General features: G+C 40.7%; 1 protein-coding gene across 2 annotated transcripts in view; it reads left to right on the top strand.

The window, feature by feature from the left end:
• Positions 1-19,433, top strand: part of slc8a3 (solute carrier family 8 member 3) — a 119,506-nt gene extending 100,073 nt beyond the window's left edge. The window contains exons 4-8 of one of the 2 annotated variants that reach the window (XR_006091772.1): positions 13,418-13,542; positions 13,922-14,021; positions 16,129-16,398; positions 18,137-18,902; positions 19,163-19,433. Coding sequence is in view for 1 of the 2 variants with exons in the window: in XM_042389138.1 (XP_042245072.1) it covers positions 13,418-13,542; positions 13,922-14,021; positions 16,129-16,398; positions 18,137-18,513 (872 nt within the window). In the remaining variant the exon portion in view is untranslated. Of the gene's footprint in view, positions 1-13,417; positions 13,543-13,921; positions 14,022-16,128; positions 16,399-18,136; positions 18,958-19,162 lie in introns of those variants that run through there. The other variant, XM_042389138.1, reaches the window with a different exon arrangement.
• Positions 19,434-20,068: the final 635 nt, after the last annotated feature.

Here is a 20,068-nt window from a genome sequence, read left to right as displayed (position 1 = left end):
ACCCTTGTTTCGCATCTGATCGAGTGAGCGGAGCTGTTTCCAGTGTTTTCTCTACATTTCAGCACATAGATTGGTTCATAATGAAAACTGCAGAGAGCACAAAAGCCTTAAATTGCGTGTCTTTAATTAACAGAGGAGCGCACACACAGAGCTCTCCACAATCACAGACCAACTTTCATGTATTTTGCTTCCTTAACATTTCTAGTGTTTTGTATCTATAACATGATCTACTGAAAATACAGCTATTAATGTGACTCAGGCAGGTCTGAAACATGTTAGATCAATGTCTGAATTTTACAGTAATGTTGTTCAAAGAAACATCAGCACTGATGTTCTGTTTGTTGCCCACAGCTGGCTGCAGCATCACACGGCAGCAGTAACTTCATTAACATCTGATCGGTCAGGATCTGACAGTAATTAATGTTCTGCTACACATCTACACAGGTCAGCTGTTACACACAGATTCCAGGTTTATATGGTGGAATTGTTTGTAATAAAGCAGCCCTTTACTGTATGGATGAATCCTGAGCTCCGTCAGCGCGGTTATTTTTATTTTTAAATCCAAGATAAGCCCACAGCCCCACTTGATCCCCCCCAAGTCTGACTGTAGATTTCGTCCTTAATATCATTCAATATCAATTCAAGCCTCACAAGCTTGAAGATTTGAAGAGAGAGAAAGAGAGAGAGTGAGTGAGGAGTGAGTGTGCTTGCAGTTAACACCAATTATCTGAAGACGCTAATAACTCCACCCTAATTGCGTGTGGCAATTAGTGCTGGTCTTTGTGAATTAGACTGTTTTTTCATCGAGGCTTATTTGCATAGAAAGGGGTCAATTTTGAGCTACCAGAAATAAGTTGTCAACCTGCAGGGCCCTTTTCAAAGTCAGGGACAGAAAACTTGACATTTTGCCAATAACAGAGAAAGTCCTGTTAATCAACAATGTCAATTATAGCATACAGTTTTTATATTCAAATCAAGAATGGCATGTTGTATTTTGGTTCGGTTGTACCATTATACAGGTGATTGTGGGATATAACTTGAGGAGAAGAAGCATTTAAAGGGGACGTATCATGCACATATCCAGGTCCGTTTATATTCTGGGGCTCTACTGGAATATCTTTGCATGACTTACAGTTAAAAAAAAACCCCTCAGTTCAGCCTCTGTCTGAAACAGACCGGTTTAGCTCCTGTCTCTTTAAAGCCCCCCCTCCTGATGAGCCCACTATGCTCTGATTCATTAGCTGTTGACTTCTGCCGGTTCCAGAGGCAACATAAACAAACAGCAGTTAGAAGGATTTTGCTTCTTTTTCTCGTTCTTTATTCAAAATGTCAACTTTTCAAATACATCCGTGCACGTTTGAGATGAAATCCAATCCGAACGCAAACAACTCACGGGTTTTGGAACTTTGATTATGTTTAACGTTGACATCTGACGTTATAACAGTATATGAATTCATCACAAAATATCACAAAATGATAAAGGAGAGATAGTGAAGTACAGACAGAGAGGCAGCCAGGTTTAAAAGAATGTCAGAGAGGCTGGATAAAGAGAGAGACCTACCAGAGAGTCAGGCAGAAATGGCGAAAGGAACAAGATTTGTTAATATGAGAAACTGTCCCATGTGAAATGCAGCATATGGGCCGATTAGGAGCGTCTCTAGTGTGTCTCTGGGGTTCGCAGGCTCTCCCAACCAGCCGTCATCAGAGATACAGATTAAACTTAATATGGAATAACGGATTTATTGATTCCTTCATTCTCAAAACGGAGGTCAAAGCTGAGGGAAAACAGCCGCAGCAAATTTGTTTTGTATATTTGAAATGATTTTCTCCATCGTTTTCTTGTTCTAGCTCCCTCTTCAGCTCCCTTTTTCTTTATCATCCTTCCCCTACTTTGTAAACAAACCGCCAGATTTCAGGCTAAACTCAACTCGCTGGCACGCAACATGAAAATACAGTGTTGTGACTGGTGGAGGCTGCCAGTTTTCTTGGCAATGATTGTATTTGTTTACAGTAATCACCCTAATATCTCAAAATGAATGTGTTAAAGATTTATTGATGTCAAAACGTTACACATAGTGACTATAATTAGCCTTGCAAGATTAAAAACACGACTTTTCAGGCGTGAAAGACCTCGAGTGAAATCATCCCGCATTCAGTTAAATGATCAGTTCATTCAGTCTAGCAGCGCTGCCTCAGAAGATGAAGTATGGCGTGTGCTCAACATTTTGACTCCTTCCGATTCCACGCCGTCAGAGACATGGATACTGCATAACAAGATGACGGACGCGTTACACAGCCTGCATATTGAAAGATAATAAAGGCAGCTGAAGCATCCGTCTTTGTCATCTTGTTTCTCTCAGAGGCCGACAGTGTGTGTTTGGACTGACGGCGGCCGCTCAGCTGCAAATCCTGAGCCGTTATTATTTAATGCCTCACTCTGAGCTGCAGGAAACACTCTGGTTGTCTGCTGTGATCCTTGTGTGGTGTTTTCACTCACAGTGCACATGCAAATGTTTGTGTTTGTAGGTGGATGCACAGTACGGGTGTAGATATCTAATACGTATGCGAGTGTGTGTGTGTGTGTGTGTGTGTGTGTGTGTATTCCTAATGACAACTAATCCTCAGTGAAGGAGATAACGTCTTTGCAACGAAGCTTCTTGATTTGACAGTTGTAGAAAACAGTGGAACCACTCATCTGTCCATTTCTTTATTTTTACACCTCTACATCTCTCCACACGTCCATCTTCTGTCTCCCGTTGTTGGTTTGATCACCGAAGATGAAATAAAGTATCGTGGATGTGCGGAATCGTTTTTTGATTGGTGTCAGGCCAGTTTTCTTCAGTTAAATACCGAGAAAACTGACAAAATTGTTTTTGATTTCAGAACAGGCAGAGTCGCACCGTCGAGTAGCGTTCAACGGCGAATGTATTGAAGTTGTAAACGAAAATAAATATCTAGGGACAGTGATTGATGTTAAACTGTCATCAAACACAGGCTTCATTTACAGGAAGGGATTACAACGATTATACAGCGAGGAGACAGATACTGGTTCCTTTCTACTGTTTATATGTGGAGAGCATTTCTGTTTTATTGCTCGGTGTTCCTTACTGTCTGTAGTTAACACGAGTGATCTAAATAAGATTGTTCATATGTCTAGTAAGATTGTGGGTCAACAACAACACAGTATGACACTTCTCAGCAAGTCCTGAGAGGTGAGGAAAGGGCGGGAAATCCTCAGTGACGTATCACACCCTCTCCATGGTGAATATGAGTTATTACCATCAGTACCTTTGTGCCATGTCCCCTGCTCAGAGATCCTCCATACCTTCCAGTCACTCTTATCTTGTTGTAGTGCTTGATTTTGATTGTTGGTGATGATGTGGTGGGATATTAAGTGGAGTATCTGTCTTAAACTGTAATGTCTTTTGTTGTTTTGTTCTTCTGACAATCACCATGGACACTTTCCAAAAGGATGATAAACTAAACTCATCCACCCACTCCTCCTTTCAAACTTCAACAAGTCACTCCATCACTTTATCTCTCCTCCATCCATTGACCATTCTGTGCTTTTATCCAACCATTCATCCATTCACCGATCCCTCCGCTCCTTCTTTTCTTGCGCACCTTTCTCCCCATCTTTGTGTGGCTCATCACTCCTTTTTTTTCCCCTTCCTCTTTTCCAATAACCAATCTATCACTTTGTCCTTCCATATCCTCTATTATAACCTGCAATCTTTTTTCCATGTTCTATTCTTGCTTCCTTTTTTCTTCATTCATATTCTATTCTTGTTTCCGTCTCCCTATCCATTCATCTATCTGTCCATTGATCAGTTCGTTCTTTAGTCTGTTCACCTATCCTGCGTTCTTCCTCTTCTCCAGCTTCTGTATCTCTTTCGCTCGTCTCTCAGTCATTTAATCCATCACTCAATTCTCATCCTTTCCTACTTCTAAGTTCCTTCACTCCTTCATCCATCTCTTCATCCTTTCATCCCTCTATCTTCCAGCCCATCAATGCATTCATTCCTCTTGTCTTCTATACAGTATCGCATCTGATCTGTCATATTCCTTTCATATTCTTTTCTTCATTTGGTTGTTTCAAAGCAGGTTCTCCTCTAACAGTGCATTCACACATATGGATATAAAGTATCGGCAGTCTCTGGCCTCTCAGGAATCTCTACTTCTGTGTGTGTATGTGTGTTTGTGTGTGTGTGTGTGTGTGTGTTGCCTTGAGCATGTAATTTACATACTCTGCTTCGACTGGACAGTTGTTATTCTTACATAGCCGCCGTACTAATGAACCAACAATGTCGGGGATTTGATTCCACATGTCGTCATTCTTTTAACGATTCCAGTGGCTCGTTAAATACACGTCGCAGAGAGATCAGCAAGTTATTTCACGTAGCAGAGCGGAGTAGTAAACAACTCTGTGCTTCCATTTCCACATGAATGAAAATGGACGTGATTGGCTCTTGCCTGGTTGTCAGAGGAGATCTGCTTGAAGATGAGCCTTTCTCAACTTTCCCCTTTAAGGTAGTTGGGTGCTTTTTTTGAATCTCTTTAGCTCAGAGGGGGGCACTTGGCTTCAAAGTCAGGTCCTATACACAATAAATAGTAGACAAAATATCAAAGACGCTGAACCCCAAATTGCTTCCGATGCCGAGGCCTGGGCCTTGCAAGACAGCTCTGCTGCCTTACAGTGTGTGTGTGTGTGTGTGTGTGTGTGTTAATTGAAGGCATTGTGAGGAGCTTTGTCCTGCTCAGGTAGAATACTGCTACACGAGTGCAGTCTATTTTCCATCCCTCCATAACTCTTAACTCTTCCTCCTTCCCTTCAGTTTCTCCTCTCTTACCTCCACCAATCCTGTGTCCTCCCACCTACCAATCAATCATCCCTCCCGCCACGTTTCTATTCTTCTATCCCTCCATAAATCTGTTTCCCACGTCTCTCTCTCACCCTTTTTCCACATCCCGTCCTCTCCTTAATATTCCATCTTAATATTCCTCCCATCCCATCCTCCTCTTCTTCCTCTAACAATCCCCCCATCCTTATCTCTATGTTTCTGTTCCGCCATCCATAAATCCATTCATCTCCCCATTCCTCCCTCTCCTCCATCCATCCTTCCACCCATCCACATATGCCGCTCCCGGCACAGGCCCAGATGATCCGCCTCCAGCCTCGGCAACCAGAATAGCCCTGATAAGTCAAATGATGATTCTGTCTTAATGAGCTGTGGAGAGAGAAGGCGTACATTAGCGGCGTATTGACGCTGTGACTCAGAGCCCGGCTGTGTGCGAGAGCCAGAGAAGGACTCACTCTTTTGTAACGAGACAGATCTGATTAGGCTGAGCGCGCAGGAGAACACGCTGATGATGACAACGGTTAAACACAGACACCCCACCCTACCCCCTCCGCACGTACTCACACTCACGCACGCACACTCCTCCACCCCTCCAATTACATCCCTTTGGTTAATCTTCCCTATCACAATTGTAGTGCTGGCAGAATGACAGCCCCTTTGGATTGTGAGTGTAACCCGCACTACAAGCCTGCCTTAGACACACCTGTGTTTGTGTGTGTGTGTGTGTTCACATATCAGCATGTTCTTGTGTGTTTCTTGTGTAAGTGTAAGTGTATACTTATATATGCCAGTATGCATCTCTGTTGCTTTTCTCTGGCGCTAAAACAATTAGCTGGTTTTTGTTTTTATCCGCAAAAAATTGGCACCCTGTGGAGTTTTCTTATACATAAACACAGTTATGTTTACTTCCTCTCTTACCCAGGTACATTTTGCATATGTTTGACACATATGAGTGTGTTCAAAGCAAATTTTTTTGCATCATTTGCATAAATTTAACTCCTGGATCCTTGATTGGCCCCAAACTGCCAATGTACCATCTGAACACATGTTACAGCAGCTTTAAGCTAGCTAGAAACGGACACACCAACCATGTGGACGGGTGTGTGTGTTTGTGTGGAAGCCAAGAAGTTATTTTCCTCCAGTTTCTCTCTTTTGTCCTCTCGTCTTTGTACTTCTGTGGCAGCAGATCCATAAATCTCTGGGAAAGGTGTGAATTTTTTTTGCGCAAGTTGAAATATTTTGAACACAGCGAAGTCCATTCTCGTCTTTCCATTGATTTATCACGCCTTCTCAAAAAATGTGTGTTCTGTCTGAAAACATGCCTTTCCTTCCTCATAATATTGCAAATTTATAACAGTTGAATGCCAATTTTTATTTTAGACTGTTTAAACTATTTCTGACCACACATTTCTATGTTTGTTGGCATGTAAGGTTGCGTTCAGACAGACAATATATTTAAATGGGACCACTGTGTTGATGTAGTTGAGGCAAAAGGCTCCAGCAAAAACATTGTATTACCTCGCAATCATCATGACGGAAAATGAAAACATTGTCACCATAGTAACTATCTAGAATTGTAAAATCCTTTCTCATAATTTTATAAACAACTGTGTGGTGTCTGATAAGCATTTAAACTCAAGGATCTGTCACTCAAACTGGACCTCGTGGATCGTTTTTCATGCCTCAGCAGTACCTGAAACAACACGTCTCCACCAATGCAGCCATTTTTTTTATTTTTTAACACAGGGCTGTTTTCAGTCTGGTGCCCATGTGAGGCTCAAGATACAAATCAAAACATTGCTCCTTAGAACTACTAATGGTCAAAATTCCACAGGGTACCTTTAATCAACAATAATCAACAATTTTCATAAGTGATTAAGTGATTTATCTATTAAAAACATTGACTGGTTTCAGCTTCTCATGTATCATACTGTTGGTTTGACAAAAATGAACTTTTTTAAAACTATTTTTTTACTATTAAGTTGACCAAATAATTAATCACTTACTTGAAAAAATAATCAGCAGTGCACTTAGTTGCAGTGTCTGTTAGTGCTTGTTAGTGCAAGTATTTGTGCTTACTTGTGTATTCTTTCTTAACATGTGCTTTTATGCATGTGCCATATGTGGCTCAATGTGTTTGTGCAGTCTATCTCTGCGTCTGAATGTATATTTGCCGCTCCATCACCAGCCTTTACTACATGACATACTGTTATTACTGACTTGGGTTTGGACACTCAGACTCAACACAGCTGGCTTTTACACCACAGTTGGCTTCAGATCAGCACGGCTCGGCTAGTACTAATGATAATGAAGCAAGTTGCCCACAGCAATTAATGCACTTAGCTACTAATGATGATTAACTGTAGACTGTATTTGATTTAGGAAGTTGATAAGCTGCCTCTGAACACAAACAGGTTAATTAGTATCATGTCTCGGTGAAAGAGGTTTCAGAAGGAGCCGGTCCGTTCGTGGAGGATGTGCTCTGTTTCGTCCTTCGGTGCCTCTGATCCCTTAAAGACTGTTAAAATATCATCCTTGTTTTATGAACGTAAGGAGAAATTATGATGAAGACGTCAAATGGAAGAGTTGTCAGCGTGAATCTGGAGGGGCTGAAAGGCATGGGAAGGCTTTTTCCTCTCCCTTCATCCACTTATGGCATATCCTGTCGTGTAATTATCTGCCTCGCTGGATGACTTTTCGAGCCTCTTTTTATTCTTAATCATACCATTTAGTTACAGTTTACACTTTGCCAAGGGCGTCTGAGCGTGTTGCACTGTGTCACTGATCCGCTCTGCGACTACAGCATGCAGATAAACAATCAGGCAGAGTCAAATCAAAATGCTGAGAAAGGGGCTTAATATTTCTGAGCATCTGCATGAGGCACTTTCATTCATCATCAGCATATTTTATTTCACATGGTATGTTGGTTGTAGCTGGATGATTAGCAGCCTCGACCCTCAAGGGTTGTCAAAATATTAAAGTTTGATTGAGTGAGTGGAAATCTATCACCTCGCTTATTAAACTACGACTGAAGCACACCTTTTAAACACTTCAAAGTCACATTTACAGCCCTAACCATAACCCTGTGCACCCCAATATCACATGCAATGTCTCACCAGGCTTTAAATGCCTAAAACAGACACAGTTCCTGATCAAAATCCAGACCCCCAAATCTCTAAGATGGCAAAAAAAAAAAAAAAGGCACAAAACGCAAATTTAAAACAAGATCCCTCCTCTATAGACAGTTGGAGGCTTTAATAAGGCAAAAAAAATAAAATACAACAACAACAATAAACAAAACTGTAACATTTAGTAGAAAAACTTAATATGATTTGTATTAGGATGGGATGGTAAAATGGGATCATAATGCAGGAACAGGCTTATAATCGGTCCAATAATAATGTAGAAAATTCAATGTAAGAAATATGATTTTAAAAAAGTCCAAGTGAAAAGAGTTAAGCATGTCTGCATGAGTGTATGAATGTTTAACTTTCCTTCCCACTGCGGATCAGAATATCCTCATCATGCTTCGACTAATATTGACTTTTTTAAGTGGATACCGCTACCAGTGTCTTTTAATTGAAGCTGCTAATATCAGATCCGTCTTTTCTGTGCTTTGTATTTGAGCTGAAAGTTTTTGAAAAATTCATAAAGATTCTAAAATATTAGCAGTTATTCCCTCTTCTTGGATTTTATATCTCTGCAGAGTAGAAAAGCCTCTGTAGAAGGGTTTAAACCTCCCCGAGACACTAAAACTCTTTAACATGCTAACGGGGCTCTTAGGCTGTTGTTGTTTATACACTGCGACCCCCCAAAGTGAAGCTGTCAACTGAAATCCTGTCATCCTCACCTCCGCCATATCGACAGCAACAACACTGGCTCTTACATAATACAGTTTGTGTCCCACCGACTCTTAGGTTGCAACTTTTATGTTGTGATTTTTGTAACAATTAAAAAGACACAACATTTGATTTATTCATTCAAACATTTTTATTTTATTTTGCTTCATTTTGCAAACAAATCATAGACTGCAGTTATGGTTATTTTATGTTGTAAAAACAAGAACCAAAAAATAATTTCAGTCCAAGTTTTCCAAATCTCTCCCATTTTATTAAACTATATCCATAAACTTTTAAATGACACAGAGTCTGTTAAACTTATTAATAGTAAGAAGCATGTACATATAATTAATCTACTCCAAGAGTTATTTAAATCTGATTTTGCACTTTGTTTAATTTACTGATTCATTTTTTTATTTTTTATCTACAATCTATTCTCCAATTTAATCTTATTATCAGGGCTGCAGCTAACAATTATTTTCAGTATCGATTAATCTGTTGATAATTTTCTTGATTAATCATCAGAAAATGGTGAAAAATGTCCCTCATTGTTTCCCAAAGCCCCAGATAACGTCCTCAAATGACATTTGAGGACGTTATCTGTCAAAATATTCATATTTAAGAAGCTGGAACCAGAGAAATTGGACATTTTTTTTCTTAAAAAAAAGACTACAATCAATTATCAAAATAGTTGGTGATTAATCTAATAGTTGGCACAAACCGATTCATTGACTAATTGTTGCAGATCTACTCACTATTTCTATTTCGTCTGTTTTTTTCTTTAGTGATATCAGCGTTCTCACGCATCCTGGCAAACCTGGAAAACCTGGAATCATTTAGACTCGTTTTCCAGTCATGGAAAACACATGGAAAATTAAAGAACTACTACAATGTCCTGAAAAACACTCTGAACTGTCAGAAAATTGCACAAAGTAAAGCCCAGACGTTTATTGTCATATGATACTATTCATGAAGTGTGAGTTTGTCTGGGAGGGTGTGATAGCTATCAATAGTATCTATGAACTGGTTTTAACACACAGATTAACACATGTTAATCACATTTTTTAAAGAAAACTTGTTAGTCTAGGGCATGATCCCAATCTGACATAACTGGAAAATTATTTCTTGAGAGTGGGAACCCTGAACATTTAGGGCTTCATTTATGACGTAAAAGCACTATATATATTTTATTTTCATGTTCAATAATGTTGTTGTGGAAGTCTGGTTTAGGATATTCTGTCACCGTTGTTCTTTTTCATTTGGGTTACAATAAAGTTGTAAAGAGACAAAAAAAAAAAAGTAGCAATGCTGGCTTGCTGACATCTCAAAAGGCCAAGTCCTGGCAGATGCATACAGTATATTAGTCCAATATTGTTAAATAAGGGTTTATGTGTAATTATTACCTCCAGACGCAGTCATCTGACAAGAGCTGGGAGTAATAAACTTTTAAATTAATGTGCTCATCGCTGAAGCTCTCAGTGCAGAATCCCTTGATTTCTATCGGTCATTTTTCCCTTAATAAACCTCAATTCTGCCCTCGTGCCCATAAAAACCTACAAAATACCATATTCCTCCCACTACCTCAGCCAATCGAATAATCAGTGCCATATATATTACACCTCAGGGTCAATACCCAGCCGTTCTCTGAGGCCATTACATTTCTCTCCTTCTTATTAACCTGCTTTCTTCCTTATCTATGTTTCCTCCATTCATGCTGCTCATCGCTTTTTCTGTTTTCTCCACACTTTTCCTCCTTCCCCTCCTCCTCCTCCTCCTCCTCTTCCTTCTCTCCTCTCTTCCACAGCCTGGTTGTTAGCTGACGGTAAGTCCTCCATTCCTCCTCTAAGCATCTCTAATAAAAGTTCTCTGTGTTAAAACATCTGCCCTGAATCTGTTTCTGTGCATGATATGAATCAAAACATAATTGAGACTGTTTATTTTGCTGCTGATCGAGATTTTGAGTCGTTTTCTGAGAGGTTTGATATGAATAAACTGCCTGCCAGTGCTCTTAGCCTCCTCAGTTGAGTTGTTACAAACAATACATGCTCTTTTGCCGCTCTCTCCAATTCTTAACAATGGATTTGCACGCTAATCAGCGGACTAATTAATCATAAATTCATAAATTATGTTCTCCAGTCAAGAGCAAGGTACAAACTCTTGATAACCGTCAAGATAAAAGCCTGCAGTTCCGAAATTAGAAATTTAATTACCTTTGTGTGTTTTTGTCCTTTCCTTGTCATGGAAATTGTGTCATGTAGTGTTGCAGCACAGAGTAGCGGAATGGCTGGATAATCAAATTTTAAACATGGCAAAAGAAATCCTGTCAGGACTTGAGGGTACACACTGTCTTGGGTGTGTAATTGATTTAGCTTAAAAGTGTGTGTGCATCTGGGTGGCTGTGTGTGTGTGTGTATGTGTGCAGGCACTCACACTCTTCTATATTATGCATGCCTATGTGTGTGTGTGTGTGTGTGTGTGTCCTCGTTGACAAGCCCTCCTATCAAGGGGACTTGGCTGTGATCTTTAATGGCAATGTTAATATTTAATGGTAAGCATGTTGTCAGCAAAGAGCAGCAGGCTGGGACTCGGGGCTCGTATAAAAGATGACAAGGTCTCTGCACCAGGTGGCTCAGTGAGGGTGTCACACACAGAGCAGGATGAGAGACTTTTGGATGCACAACCGCTCCTTCTTGATAGAGTTCAACAGCAGAGAATTGATGTTATGGCGCCTTGTAGTTGTGCAATGCACCCAGGAGCTCTGTGAAGCATTGTGGCTCTTTTGTACAGAGGTGCGGCACAGGTCACGAGATCAGGACTTCCGCAGGCCTCGGAAATAATTTTGGATCTGGAAAAAAAAAAAAATGAAACAAGGCCTTGAAGGTTTTTGACAGTGAATGGATGGCCTTGAAAGTGCTTGATTTGTTATTGTAGCGCCTAATCTGATTAGCATGCCTCGGCTCTGTTCTGTGATGGAGATGTGTTTTGACGTAGCGTTAGTTTTAAAAGCTCTGTTAGCCCAAATATTAAAAATAAATAAATAAAAAGTTAATCCTCAAACTTGGAAATAGTTCGATCCCAACTCAAGACCCATTAGCTTTTTCTGGATCTTTCAACTGTGGTCTTCATCAGTGGATAGTCAGTTGTCATGGAGATGGATCTGTTGACACTGCTTCATCTATGAAATCATAACAGCTACTAAAATTCAACAGATCCATCTCCGTGGCAACTGAACAGACTCCACTCCACCCTGCTGTTGAAGACCATGAAATATAGTTGAAAGCGCTGGGAAAAGTTAATAAGTGGACGTTGAGTTGGGATTGTCTTATCAAACCACAAAAAAAACATATATTCTCACTTTCAGTGGAAATGTGTAACAATGTTTTTGGCGATTGGACTCCATTGATGTGAAGCATCTTCACTGAGTGTTGGTCCATATGATGATATGATATATATGATAGGACAGGATCCCTCTAGAGTCTAGACACTGGAGGTGGTGGTTCATGGAAACCTTCAGACAAGTCTCCCTGGATATCATGGAGGTCAATGGTGGTGATTAGATGTGTAATAGTAGGTTTGAAAGACAGAATTGCAGCAATATTTAAGGGACAGCATCTAGGGACTGATTGGCTCAAGGAACGTGTGCAGAAAGATCATTGGTCAGGTATGGGGACAGTGGAAAATGGAAAAGTGACAGAGAGAAAGAACAGGAGGAAATAGCAGACATTTACTCACAGAGGTATGAAGGCAGAGTGCGAGGGAAAAGATCTTCCTCACTGAACTTTTGCCAAAGCTTCATTAGCATGCAGACATGCAGATAGTTTTGGTTTTATTTGACCGATTTTTAGATAACTGTCTCTGAGATTTTTGCAGCTTGCTGAATACAATGGAAGTCAATGGAAGTTGATTTGTGGTGCTCAAAGCCTTTAAAATACATGCATTTGATTTCATTGTGAACAGTTTTAACGCATCTTTTTTTTAGGAAGAAAGCAAAAAAAGTCTGGTGCTTATAAATATTTTTTCAATGCTCTGCACTCTACAGGCAGAGATCAATTCACCTCCGTTGTAATGGGGTGAACATTTAAAGATAGAAATCACAAAATTTTGGCTTGTAAAACTAAAACAATCTATGTAATCTAGTTGAACCATATTTTCCTGGGATTTCTAAGTTAAAAAAAGATCTTTGTGGTGAGTATTTTTGTACAATATCAAGTCTAAAATACAACATTTATGAGTCCCTAAACGGGACTTTAAAAGTCCTCGTAAACGTGTGGATAAAAGTAGAGTCATGGGAAATGAGGAAGAGACAATAAAAAAGAAATAGATTTGCTCACAATGTTTGCCTTTGCAAGTGTTTGTTTTCTGATCGATCAAGCATGCAAGTGTGTCTAACCTTTACATAACAAACGTTGGAACACCACCAAGACACTTGACACAGAGAAAGCCTTCGGTGACGGCATCACTACAGTGAATCCTGTAGTTTTCATTTAGCGCTGACAGATGTGATGTAAAATGCTGCATATAAAACTAATCTCGATTCCACGTAAAAGCCTGAATATTATAATGGATGAATAAATTTAAAGTGTTACCAACGAGGCAACCATCTGATGTTTTTGTTTGTATGCTGTGAAGTACAACGAAGATAATCAGCTGAGCATCTTCTTATTTTGATTGCCATCATTCTCACCGTAATCTCTCCTCTCGCCCCTCTCCTCCACTCAGATGTGCCAGACAGGAAGATGACATCAGACGAGGAGGAAGCCAAGCGGATCGCAGAGATGGGAAAGCCGGTGCTGGGGGAACACTCCAAGCTGGAAGTCATAATTGAGGAATCGTACGAGTTTAAGGTGGGAAATGTTCATCTTCAAACGGAGCAGCCTGAGATGCTTCATCATTACAGCTGGAACTGGTGTTTTCCATGCAGTGAGAGCAGATAATAGATCACACTAATTAATTTCAGGGATTGTTACTGCTTCTCATACAACCAAGATACGTTTCTGAAGGAGATCTGGTTAATATGCATCTCACCCACCATATTTGTTTCTGGTATGTGAGTTTTATCATGCTTCAAACAGACGTTTGTGCCGTCTGGAACTTGATGCCACTGCCATCATGTGGTGGAGTTGATGTATTTCTCTTGGTTGAAGGAGCCTCCATGGATGCAAAATCTGAACTCTGAATACATAAGTAATGGATGGACTTTTTTTTCCTTTTGTGTTCATATAGAGCACAGTGGACAAGCTGATCAAAAAGACCAACCTGGCGCTGGTGGTGGGGACGAACTCCTGGAGAGACCAGTTCATGGAGGCCATTACAGTCAGTGCAGGTACTGTACTGTAAAAAACCCACCAACGTGTTCTCTGCTCAAACTCTAGGGGGCTGCACACAGAGATTTATGCAACTGATGGAGTATTTTGAACCAGTCAGCTTTGTTTTTGCCTTTGTTCATGTAAATCAGCAAGTGAGAAACAAATGTATCTGTGCATTAAAATATATAGAGTGCAGAGGTAACTTTGTGGACATCATGGCCCCGTTTCCTAAAAGACTTACTATTTGTATTACTGCCTTTATGTAAACATCTAACTGGTTATCTTCATCTATCACTTACTGTGTGCTTTATATTTTTTGAATTTATGTACAAATAGCAGCCAAAGAAACCTTAAACTAATCCAAAGTGGACAGTTTTACAATATATGGGCCAGACTGTCCTGCAGTGTTGTTTACATTCTAAATGCTGTTTAAAGGAACAGTTTGAGATTTAGGGTCTTTACTGAGAGTCAGGTGAGAAGATTGATACCACTCTCATTCAAGTAAATGAGAAAGTGTGTCCAAACTTTTGACTGGTACTATAACTCTCTGCAAGAAAGCAAATAAGCGAATTTCCCAAAATATCAAACTATTTCTTTAATCCTGACACAAGGTCGGTTCTGAGGGGAAAAACTGAATATTTTGGCATATAATTAAAGATAGCAGATGTTGTGAGCTCAAAATACTGGCTATCACTGACGTCAGCCTAAAAATATTGTTGTCAGTATCAGCCTTCAAAAAAAAACCCCCCGTATCAGTGGAATCCTCCCGAAAGCAAAGCTCTCGAGGCTCCCGAATAATCTCATGTACGAAAGAGAAAACTCATCCATCACGTCAGGCGGCTGCAGCATCAGATCTTCATGCAGCCCCGCAGTGCAGCTGCTTCTCTGCCTGCCGCGGTCGCAGCCATCATGTAGCGAGCGCCGTGAAGGCCTCGGTTCGTCACTTTGGTGCTGAAATATTTAATCCGGTGGTGCTCTTTATTTTTTCATGATCCACCCCATGGCTAAAAAATGCATCAGCATCATCAGCAGCTCACATGGCCTGACACTCTTAATCAGCACAGTGTCCCTCCTGTCCGCCGAGTTTCCTGTGAGTTGCGGGGACACAGAGGACACCCTGCGCCTCCACCTGAGGAGAGTGACCATTTACATTTGCGTTTTTTAAGCTGTTATAAGATGACACTTTTATCCAGAGGAGCTCAAAGTGAGCGGGGTTCAGTTTCTTGCTCGAGCTCGTTTTTATAGAACAAAAAGGCTGGTGTGGTGACTGAATCTGTGACCTTTTAGGTTACATGAAATCACCCCGTAACCACTCAGACATCCTGCCAACCGGGCGCACCAAATAGACCAAAATTGCTGCAATGCTCACAATGTGTTAAGTCTGCCAGAAGAGCAGAATAAACTGAGAGTTGTTAACCTGTAACCTGAGCCAAAAGTGTTGAGCTAATAGAGGATAGTTTTAGAAATCAGGCTATGGAGTCTGCATTATTAAAGGAAGCGTAAACTAACCCATAAAGTAAAGTTTGTGCTCTATAAACTAAAGTAAATCTTTAATCTCTTTTAATTTATTAAAAATGCCCTGTGACAGTTATTAATCTAGTATTTGTTGCACATTTAAAGTTTAATATACATAACAGCAACCTCAGGCTGAGGTAATATGATGTCTTACAATGAAAAATAAGTCAGTGTGCCATTTTAAGTGAATGTTGTTCTTTTCCTCTCCCTCTCTGTCATCCCTTATCTCCTGTATTGATCCTTTATCTCACCGCCGTTTTCCAACTCTTTGGCTCCTCACCCTCTCTGCTCTCTCTCAACTTTCTGCTTCATCTGTCTTTCTTTTTTCTTTCACTGTCATATCTTTCCTGCTTCCTCATCATCTATCTCTCTTGTCTTTCTTGCTCTCTGCCTCTTCTCTTAATATTTACTTCCCCTGCCTCGCCCCTCTCTCTTTATCTTTGTCGAAAATATTCTGCTATCTCTTCGTCCTCTCCGCTGCTCCATTCTCTCCTGTCATCCCATTATGCTTAAATCTATCCAACCTTTCACACACACCCCCGCCCGCCGTCCCCCCCCCCCCCCCCCCCCCCTTCCTCCCCCCCACTCGGCCCCACTTCTAACCAGGAGATGAGGACGAAGAGGACACAGGAGAGGAACGGCTGCCGTCCTGTTTCGACTACGTCATGCACTTCCTCACTGTCTTCTGGAAGGTCCTGTTTGCTTGCGTCCCTCCCACAGACTACCTGAACGGTTGGGCCTGTTTCATCGTCTCCATCTTCATCATCGGTCTGCTCACGGCCGTCATCGGCGACCTGGCGTCTCACTTTGGCTGCACCATCGGCCTCAAGGACTCGGTCACTGCTGTGGTTTTTGTGGCGATTGGTACATCTGTGCCAGGTAAGTCCCAGAATAGGAAATTTTTGAAAAGGACGTGACATTTTCAATATGGACTCTAAAATTAAAGTTTTTTTTTATGTCAGTTAATGGATTATATGGCTCTACTATAGTCTGAGGAAATTCTGTGACTTCATGAGCTTTTAGACCCTTTCAAAACAACAAACATGCTTTGTCATCAAGATGGCTGATATTCTTATTTCCTCCAAACTGACATTTTCACCCGGCGGGAACAATATGTCACCAAAAACTTTGACTGTGTCAGCCTTTTTGTTATTAAAGGTCTTATGTGCAACATTAATAAATCATTACTGCATTCATTTTGGAAAAAAAAAAGATATAAATATTGTGAACAAATGAGACCAGTGCACAGAAGACTGACGGCCTTCAAACAGCACTTTACTTTCTGAGAAACCTGCAGGAAATAGAAAATATGGAGAGTCACCTCCTGCGAGTTAATCTTCTTAAGGTAACTAAAAGATTTAGGGGGATAAGGTGAACGATAACAGTAATTGTGGGAGATGTAGTCTTTATTTTGGCAAACATTGACACTAACAATGTCACTTGTGCTGCATTCACACAATGTTGGCAAAGAACAGAAAAACCTCCAGTTATTCTCACCTGGGAGTGTTGATGCATTATTCTAAAATGGTTTTCCCCCTCACCGTTAACCTTTTTGTACGTTACATATTGGCAGCAGTTAATTAACAAACCGGATACAAACTAATGTCGTATAGCTCCTTTTTAATAAGCTGAATTGACTGTATTAGTGTTAATATTTGAATTCATTTCTGTGTAACTGCAAGTGATGGTGGCCTGCAGCCATTTTCACACAGGTTGTTGACACTTCTGTAGTTATTTTTTGCCAAGTGGGAGATATCCAGGCTGTCGGATATTCTCAGTATCTCTAACTCAGAATCACAACAAGGACACTGAATGTTTTTACCACTTGGCTGCTTATAATTATTATCTGTGTTTACAGAAATTGTAAGATATCACTCTGGATGATTGATGAACTGATAGTGTGATAGTTAAAGCCCTTATGTGTTGAATTTTTATGTGATTGTGGCATCTTTTAATTTTTTTCTAATTCTGATGATGTAAGTTTTTGTTTGTATAAGAATGAGGCAACTCACTGTTTTGCTCTGTTGATGCTGCCACTTCATATCTCCAGAGCCAGAAATGTTTAATTCCTACAGATAGTGAGCTTTAAAAGTGTTACACATCACACATTTGTATGTTTTACAAATGATGAAGTCAACGTATGTGTGTGTGCAACTCTTTGTATGCAGTGCTTATTTTTATAGGCTGTAGTTTTCCCTAACTTTATCAGACACACTTTTGACAAAGCTTGACAAAACTATGTTAACTAAAGTTTCGCTTTTTCTGGAGCTTTCAGCTGCATCTCATGGACTTCATCAGCAGATGGAGTTTGCTCAGTCATCAACCAGGAGTTGGTAGATGACCCAAGAAATATCCAGGAAGATCATCCTTGAAGAGATTGAATTGTTATGATCTCATTCCCACATACAACCACCTGTTATCACATGACTGAAATACAACCTGTAATCATGTGACTAATATCCCATACTTAGGTCACATGATGACAACTGAGCAAACTCCATCTGCTGAAGTCAGATATGGCTGATTGATGATTGAACCTTTGTGCTCACATTTAAAATGATTTTTGACTGGTTTTAAACATTAAACCAGTAATGACACATGTCTTCTCTCTCCACAGACACCTTTGCCAGTAAGGTAGCAGCAGTTCAGGACACTTACGCAGACGCCTCCATTGGGAATGTGACCGGCAGCAACGCCGTCAACGTCTTCCTGGGAATCGGCGTAGCCTGGTCGGTGGCGGCCATCTACTGGCACATGAAAGGGAAGCCGTTTGTGGTGGAAGCCGGCTCGCTGGCCTTCTCTGTCACTCTCTTCACCATCTTCGCCTTCCTGGCAGTCTCGGTGCTGCTTTATCGGCGCCGGGCCCACATCGGAGGAGAACTGGGCGGGCCCCGGGGACACAGACTGGCCACGTCAGCCTTCTTGTTCAGCCTCTGGTTCCTTTACATCCTCTTCTCCAGTCTGGAGGCCTACTGTCATATAGAGGGCTTCTAAACAGAAAAGACTTGAGCGTGAGAGAATACAAACATACAGGGGTTTAAAGTACAACTTCAGAGGTAAAAGAGTGAATTTTCACTGTGGAATTTGGGTCAGTCTTGTATGGTGTGAACGGACAGGAGAGGTAAACCCGGGATTTTCCCAGACACCTCCCTCCCTCTCCCTCTCTCTCTCCCTCAACCCCTTCTGTAAGGATGCTTGAAGGTGCGTATCCTGCCCTCTAGTGCCGACAGGCCTGGCTATCGGAGAGCCATCCTGAGCCCATGCGAGTGTGCTTACAGTTGGGATTGGGTTACCACCGAGTCCAGAAGATGCCGAGGGGTGGTCCTGCATTCCACTGGAAGAGCCTGCAGTCTTATATCCGGAGAGAGTTGAGTTAATCAGAGGTCTATATTTTTCTCAACATCTGACGAGAATGACTTTTTTTAAAAAGTATTTTGGGGATAAAAATGCAAAAAATAAATAAAACAAAAAAACCACACACACACACACACACACACACACACTCACACACACATAAAAAGAGGAATCAAAGAACTATTTTCTGATCTACGTTAAGGAATAACAAAAAGATTATATCGTAAATGGAAATATGTTGTTGAGTGACAGTGGGATGGATTCATAGTATTTATTTTTATTTACATAGTTTCCTAAGGAGCACTGCAGTTCTCAGAAATCACACAAGCGAATAAGATGAAGAAGAAGAAGAGGAGCGACAGTGGCAGTTCATACTGGCAGATGAGTCACCATTCAAACAGGCGAGGAGGAAGAGGCGGACACAGTGAACATGGTCAAACTGCCCTGAACATTACTTCCGTACTCTATATGTATCTATATATAATATATTTCCATATTTTCTGTATATTTTGAATATTTGTTTAAATGTGATCACCTTCTGCTTCTAACAACAGAGGATTGCTGTGGCTTAGGGGGGAAGGGAGGGGGTGGGGGGGTGGGGGGGTCAAACTATATACAGGAACGATGTCTTCACATTTCTAAGAGTTATGTATCTTGCCTAGGTAAAAGTATGACATTGTATTTTATTTACTGATATCTTGGTCTCACTCGAGTTTTCACCTTTTCAATCAGAAATCCAAAAAAAAAAAAAAAAAGAAAGAAAAAAAAACGTGTTGCTGCAGAGATAAATTCAGAGGTATTTTTGTACTGTTCCTTCCATGCACTTTGCTGTATAGTTCTATTAATGGAGACTTCTACTTGTATATGTGCAAAAGGCCAACACTAAAAGGTGTCACTATGGACTGAACAGAGTGCCTGTGGAGGGAGAGGTGTTTGCTGCAGCTGCCCACACTGACCAGCTCTTCACTTTTGCAGCAAGGACGACTGAAGAGTTTCTTTTTAAAATGGTGCATAACCCTTTTTTTTTTTTAAAGCTGCATTAATTTATTTATTTTTGGCCACTTGAGGGCAGCAAAACAAACTGAAAACACAACATAATATCACCTTATAGAGAGCTGAGGTCTTGACATCACTTCCTGTCAAGGTACTTTAGCTTCTGTGACTCATTTCAGTATCATTTAGGGTTGTCTTCATA

Source organism: Thunnus maccoyii, chromosome 16, assembly GCF_910596095.1.
Source record: "Thunnus maccoyii chromosome 16, fThuMac1.1, whole genome shotgun sequence".
Classification (NCBI taxonomy): Eukaryota; Metazoa; Chordata; class Actinopteri; order Scombriformes; family Scombridae; genus Thunnus; species Thunnus maccoyii.
The sequence above is the reverse complement of the archived record's forward strand: the minus strand, read 5'-3'. Positions and strand labels throughout refer to the sequence as shown.